This window comes from Citrus clementina, unplaced genomic scaffold, assembly GCF_000493195.1.
Source record: "Citrus clementina cultivar Clemenules unplaced genomic scaffold, Citrus_clementina_v1.0 scaffold_3, whole genome shotgun sequence".
NCBI classification, from domain to species: Eukaryota; Viridiplantae; Streptophyta; class Magnoliopsida; order Sapindales; family Rutaceae; genus Citrus; species Citrus x clementina.
Window position 1 is genome coordinate 9,429,979 of NW_006262339.1, and position 7,410 is coordinate 9,437,388.

The following is a 7,410-nucleotide window of genomic DNA, read 5'->3' on the forward strand; positions in this document are numbered from 1 at the left end:
CTCATAAGCACTATTCTTGATTATTGTAACCAGACCAAGCCTATCAGCGATCGAAGCAATGTCATCAAACACTTTCACCAAAATATCATCCGGCTTCTTATTACACTGTAGTCTCTAAGCTGAAGAACAGTGATCGCTCAACTGAATCTTTGCATGATAGCTCAGCTTGTGAGAAGATTTTGTTCAAATCTTGTGATGAATAACACTTGCATGATGGCTGTGCAAGAAGCTGTGGCAAAAACAGAGGTGTTTGATATTAGGAGGAGCCCCATGTCTGTTTGAGGAACAATTATTTACATGATAGCTCGGCTTTCGGATGAGAAAAAAAATCTCTGAAGAATGCGTCAATGGCTGCTGACGTTGCAGAAAACACAATCAAGAAAGCTTATAAGGGTCATTATCCATATGCTACAAGTTTGATACCTAATTGGTTTGCTGAGGAGGAGGATGTCAAGAAACTTAGCAGCACTGCAGCAGACTTTGAGATTGTGGGGTCAACGATTTTGCCATTTCTGTTGTTGAACAATTCCCGGTTGATTAGGGGTTAATGAAGTAGGTTAACGTTTTTTCACTTTCCTAATTGTTATAAGACTTTCGTCGTTGCCGAATTTCCCACAAAAGAGTTTGTCGTCTTGAATCCGTAGAGAAAAAGCATTCTCGTCTCTCTTTAAGTAGTAATATTTACTTTCCCTAAGATTTTGATCTTACCTGAAGCTATCCTATCATATGACGCGGTAAATAGCATTATATTAAGTCAATTTTTATTTTAACTTTCATGTATTAAATGTTCCCTTTGGATGGGCTGCCAGAAAACAGAAATGCCGCACAACCAAGCTGGACATCATTTTTGAACTTCCAACGTTTTTTTTTTTAAATAGTTGATAAATATATAAACTAACAAAATAAGAATCATTTTTTAACCGTACAATCGCTTAACTTAAAAATCACATCACCTCTTTCGCAAACAGCCCTAAAGGAGTAGATCTCTTAAGTAAAATTCCCCCTAATTACATAAGCATTGCGCAAAAATAGCTAAAATGGCTAAACCGCATGTTACGGTCATACACCTACCTTATCCCATATATGGCCTGTAAAGCTTTCACAATTCCATGAGTGAGCCACCAGAAAGCATATGAACTTGATTGCTTCGCGGACAAATTTGTCTGACGGCGTCACTATAATCTCAATCTCGTCAGCTGCTTTAGCCACTGAAGACGCGACTATGCAAAACATGAACTTTATTACCGTCAAGTTCAACAAACCATGAGCTTCACTTCAACATTGGATATGTTGAGAAAACATCCCTAACTCACTTTGGTTAATATCGAATATACATAACATGCGTCATTGCCTAAATATGGTTGTAAATGTTGTGACTATTAATTACTGGCCTTGATGGACATACTAATATATTATTAACCCATTATGCTGCGGAGTCGAAACAGTTTGGCACAGGATAAGCTCTAAGTTAATGCTCGTCTCAAATAAGTTTAGACATTGGCCTAAAACCTAAATGAGCCTGAGAAAGTCAGCAAATCATACCTATAGGATTAGGAAGTTAATTTAATTCTAAGAAAATACAGAGGACTCATTAGGAACAGAACTACAGAAGGGAATTACAGGTCCACAGACTCATTTATAACATAGACAGGTACACAAACTTGATTCCAATAAGGACATATCTCAAGGGCATTTCCGTTGAATATATGAAGCTCCATGCTCTTCATACCTGCCAATTGCATACTCTTATTAATTGGTTTCATATAAGTTACAACTTAAAAATGGAGAAAAAGGAAATTGTACAGCTTGACAGTATGCTTTTAAACTTCAGTATGATGAAGTGCAACTGTAAAGAAAGAGCCGGATCGATGAAACATACTCGGATTTGGAAAACCACATTTGCTGGAATGAACCAAGCGATGCCAATATACTCCCTCCAATCCAAACACTGTTTCACACAGCATCAGTAATATGAATTAAAGCAATATTGTTGTTTACTAACAAGAATTCTCCCTTTTATTATTTACTGCAGAGGAGTTATTTACGAAAAATAAGACAATAGCTGCAATGCCTACACCTCGGGGAAAGCAAACTGTTACCAGAGCGATTGCCTTCATTGGCTGGGATCAATACAACGACAGACATACTAAGGATTTTAGTTCTCTTGAAGTTTTAGAGTACATAGAATGCAATCAATAAGACAACATCATAGAGATACTTGGGATCTTACCCCTCTTCATGGAAGTTAAATTCTTAATATTTCAAGCAGGTTTTGAAATTGCTTATGATTCAATCAAGTGCTGCAAAGCTTGATAAGTGCTGCAAAGCTTGATAAGTGCTGACTTTACTTAGACCGTAGGATTGTTTATCAGGAAACAAAATCATTTTGATAGACTCAAACTGCTCTACTGATTTTTTTGTAGAATAATTACACAGATTTCACTCACAAAAACTCTTTCACACACAACAGAACTCCTACACAACCAGGATATTCAAGATACCTGGAACTCTCCTACATTCACAGAATTATTTTCACAAAATCTGACTCCCATTAAAACCCATTGTATAAACCAACCCTACACTCCCATAACTGACAAATAATGGACTGCCTAAAATACTAATACAACTGCTTGACAGTTTATTACAAACCACAAACACAACCCAAACTCCTATTAACTGCTCCTGGAAACCGTTTTCCTTCTCTGGTATGTGATATGGATGAGTGGCCTATCACATTTCTTCTAAATTTAACGCAGTATCATTTATCAATCCCCACAGTTTTCATTCTAATTAAATTAGCTTGACTTTCTAAACCCTTTCTTCTGGGCATAGGCAACTTTCTAGGTTATTTTACCATATTTTTCCACAGGAAATCACACAACAATTCATACTCAGCTATGTAACTGGCAGAATGATTTATGATTCAAGAGATATCCACAAGCATGCTCAAATTCATTTGACAAATTCTCAACGACCAGAATGAAAAGACAACAAAAATCCTCTGATCACCAAGTCCCATCATATAGACCAACAGAGTACCAGGTATCAGAATTCATTTAGCCACCTTAATAAAAATTTAGCATATTATACAGTTCACATAATGCATCAGGATATTTGGAAAATATGTACATTTGTCCTTAATAAAGGCAGTTTTTTATCACCCCTCAAATTTTATATTAATTAGCAAAATCAAAATGGAAAACAAACCCAATGTTCAGAGTAAATGTAAAAACCAAAGTACATAGTTAAGATGAATAACAGAAAGAATGCAGCCAAACAACAGGCATTATAGGCACAGGCAAGGATAGGGAAGGAAGAAAGAGAGGGGTCCAACCTGAATCTCCTTTCTGTTGCATTTCCACTTGACACTACTTTGACTCTAGCAGCTTGAGGAGACTCCTACAAGTTGATGCATGATACTTTAAGTAATGTTGTAACTAAAGCAAAATTTATTATGCACTTTTTCAAAATTGAATAGGCTTTTCTGAAATTAATTGCAAGTGGCATTTGCATGAATGCCAGCCAGAATGGTTTTGTGCAAAAGTTTTAACAGAGTTCTCACATTGTTTATATTTCAGGCTCCCTAATAATGGCATGTTAATGAGGATGAAAGTGAGGATGCCACATAAAAGAATAGATAACAAGCTGAAGTTAAAACACACTACTAAAGGTTTGCTGATATGATGTTAAACATTCAGATGCTAATAAACTCATTTCACCAAAAAGCCCATGAGGATAGATGATCTTCTCTTTAAAGACATGGATAGATTGTAAAACCACCATTTAATGTCTTTGAAAATAGTACAAGACTTGTTATTAAGCAAAGATCTCATAATTTTTATCCCTTAAAATTTGGAAAATGGAAGTGAATACGGTGAACATTACCTCTAGCAAGTCTTTCTCAAGGCGTTCCTTCAATTGCTGCATTGATGCCGTGCCACCAGCAAGCTGTATTGAGAGGAAACACAAAAAGGAACTGAATAAGTTCCAAGAAGGTATAACGTCAACTCAAAAAACATATAGAACTGATGATGGCATGTATTGTCTCATGATATCTAAGACACAGGCGTATTTAGATTTCAGCATTGACATAGACAATGGTACAAGTCAATAACGAATTGCCTATGCAATAATATCCTACAAGTTAGACTAAGGAAGGCATGCCAAGAGGGCTGCTAAGCTGATTGCAGTTGCTTTGAATGACTTGACGATAAATATCGACAATATCCAGGTTACTCGTGAAGTTGTGATTATTAGGCAGATGGGGGCAGATTTTAACATAGAGATTATCCAAAAAAGAATCTATCAAACCACCCATATCAGATCTATTTATGCTATAAGCTTTGACATCCTAGCTCTTTTGGGAAAATGTAGGAAATCACATTACTAACATATTTAAAAGAAAAGATCACATTACTAGGATATTTAAAGGAAAAGAGTACCAGTATACTACTAAATAATTCTCTCCGGATATCCACATCACACTTATTAATGCTGTCTATAACCTGCAAAAGTGGACAAAATAATGTTAGCATAAGAATTATCATCAATCATTAAGGACCGAATGTAGAATAAATATTCACAAATTTACCATTTGTGGCAACCCACGAAAAGGAATGTTTTCTGCAAAATTCTCCATACCAGGAATTGTCTGATGACAGAAAAAGAAAATAAAAACCACATGAAAGTGCCCTCAAAATATTGATGTTAAAAGAAATAACAAATTAGTACTTATGAAAAAGTGCACACTACATCCATAAATCCCAACACTAAATTACCCAGAAGCAACTGATCATGGGTTGGTAACAAAATGATGGAGAATGATGGAGTAACAGTAATAAATCAAATTATGTTCAGTGCCTGCTTCTGTCTGCATCCTTTTTTTGTTTAAAACCAGAGTTGTAGCTCTAGGAAGATCAAAAGTCAAAAAATAAAAACGCTCTACAACTCCACTGACCAAATGAAGCATTATGCAAACTGCGACTTATAATACAATTGTATGATTAATGTTCTCTTGAAGTGATATGATTTGTCATATAAAATACAACAGAGTTAAGAATTTAAAGGAAGTAAAGAGAATAGGGAGTCACACCATAGAACATCAAAAAGCATTCTACCAAAATAAAATGTGAGTTCGAGCACAACCAAGAAAATATCCCAAGGCCACTTTCAATGTGCTAAGTTTACATGCTTCTTTTACAAACACCTTAAGAAGATGGGAAATTATGAGATTCGAGGCACTGAGTCACCAAGAAACAGAAGCACATAATTTCAGATGATGCCCATTTCAGAATGAAAAGTGAATAGGAAGAATAGAAAGAAAGTGATTGCATTAGATTTTACCAGACAACTCAGACACAAAAAGGAAAAAGAAATCGCATGTCACAAGTTCCGAGCCACCCACCTGAACTAAAGATGGATTGAACAGAACATCAGGAGTCTTAAATCTATCAGCTCCAATTTCAATTACTCTGCATTGAACAGGGAAAAAAGGTATCAAGAAAACTGAGACTAATTCATGTAAGAAATGAGAACCAAAGCAACCCAAGCATTATTCAATCATTGTGATACAATGTGGCTGCTTTGCAGTCTAGCATATACATGAATGTACACCATAACCTGTTTATAACATGCAAATTTAGTCTTAGCCAATAAAATTGCGAGGTACTTACTGGCCATCAGGAAGCTCATAGGGGGTCATTGGAATGTTTGAATATGCACTTTCTGTGAGCAAAAAGTCCCCATGTCAGAATGCTAAGTATCAGTAGAACTTTTAAAGAACTTTTAAAACTTCAAAGAACAGAGAGAGGTGTGGGAACATTTAATAAACTTGTTGATGAAATAATTTCCAAGAAGCAACAGATACAGCTCAATAAAAGATCATAGTGTTTGTGAACCAAAATGCAGCACTTAAACTGACTTCAATACTCCATCATTTTACACAAACTTGATAATGCATTTATTTCCAGCTTTTAATAATCTAAATGTGCTTGCTAATAAATCATAATTAAACTTGTAAATAAGAATTTTAAAAAAGGGGTGAACAATCATTTAAATAATTCATTTCTTAATATCAGACAGAGTGTTGAGATTCGTTCTTTCTCTAAACAGTCGTTCACAACACTACCAGTACCAATCAATAATAGCACCTACCCACATCACCAACATCCACCGCAAAACCAGTGTTGCTACTACCACCACAATCACAGCTAATATATAACAAATGGCCATGCATTAAAAACCATCAGCACCTCTACCGCCGTGCAATAATCATGATCATCTACTACTAGAAAAATATCATTACCACCAACCACTATCTCCACATAACTACTACATTATTACCGCCACAAAAGAACCACAATCGGCATCAGTACTATCATTATCGCATACAACCACACTAAGCACCATCACTACCATGCACAACTTTCCATGCTTCTGCATGCAGCTTATCACTTCTAATTTTAAATATGAATTTGTAAATTGATATAATTTTCATTCTTTTTAATTAATCATGTGCCTATTTGGATTTTGAGCAGTTCAGATTATCAAAGATTTTAATTCAACTTTTTTAAACTCTGGAAATTAGTAAAAATTTAGCCATCAAAGTTTTCACTAGTATGTTTTTTTTAGGTCTATATCTTCATTTTATCAAACAGCAGCTTATTGTGGAAGAAGGTAGAAAGCAGATTTACAGTTCAATATGTCAAGAGATGGTATAGATAATTAATCAGGAAAGCCAGAACCCAAAAAAAAAAAAAGGTAGTTGAAGATAGAACAGATGGGAGGATCACAGACCATCATATGGAGTATCTGGAGCACGACATACGCATTCCTTGATATCACTTGCAATTACTCTCTGTTGCAAAAGGACAATCAGCTCTGTAAAACAGATGTACCCTCCCCAAGTAACATCATGATCGATAACAAACCTGACAGTATAGTTTGTAGCTTTCCGTAGTATTTGGAAAATCAAGATCTACTATCTGTGAGATTTGGAAAAATCAAAGAAAAAATGTCAAACAAAATGCAGATTACGTAAGAACAAATGAACAATGAATATAATTACTATAACAAAGGACAGTATTCAATTAAGTACACACCACGTAAAAGGAAACAAGTAAACAGCAGTTTCTTAAAGCAACAAGGACAAATGAATAAGACTCAAGAACAAAGTTATTCAACTCACTTTCTATGTTAAAAGGGGAGATTAAAAAAAAAAAAAGGAATAGGGAACGAAATTAGCTAGCGAATAGGATGGAAGCATCACTTCTCCCAGTAAAAGGAGACAATTACTGCTATCAAACTCCCATTTCATCTTCCTTATTAACTAAATAGGTATGTAATGCATTTTCTATTCTTTTTGTTCTAAAACTAAAAATTTCCAGTGGGACACAGCAGACTCATATGCTT

The 7,410-nt window shown here is 35.2% G+C and overlaps 1 protein-coding gene across 1 annotated transcript in view; it reads right to left on the reverse strand.

Moving 5' to 3' along the window:
* Positions 1-1,387: 1,387 nt before the first annotated feature.
* Positions 1,388-7,410, reverse strand: part of LOC18048743 (actin-related protein 4) — a 9,944-nt gene continuing 3,921 nt past the window's right edge. The window contains exons 10-20 of the mRNA XM_006440872.2: positions 7,101-7,189; positions 6,930-6,983; positions 6,796-6,856; positions 5,673-5,724; positions 5,405-5,471; positions 4,592-4,651; positions 4,443-4,505; positions 3,886-3,948; positions 3,335-3,399; positions 1,880-1,948; positions 1,388-1,729 (exon numbers count right to left, since the gene is read on the reverse strand). Coding sequence (XP_006440935.2) covers positions 1,684-1,729; positions 1,880-1,948; positions 3,335-3,399; positions 3,886-3,948; positions 4,443-4,505; positions 4,592-4,651; positions 5,405-5,471; positions 5,673-5,724; positions 6,796-6,856; positions 6,930-6,983; positions 7,101-7,189 — 689 coding nt within the window. The 3' untranslated portion in view covers positions 1,388-1,683. The remainder of the gene's footprint in view (positions 1,730-1,879; positions 1,949-3,334; positions 3,400-3,885; positions 3,949-4,442; positions 4,506-4,591; positions 4,652-5,404; positions 5,472-5,672; positions 5,725-6,795; positions 6,857-6,929; positions 6,984-7,100; positions 7,190-7,410) is intronic.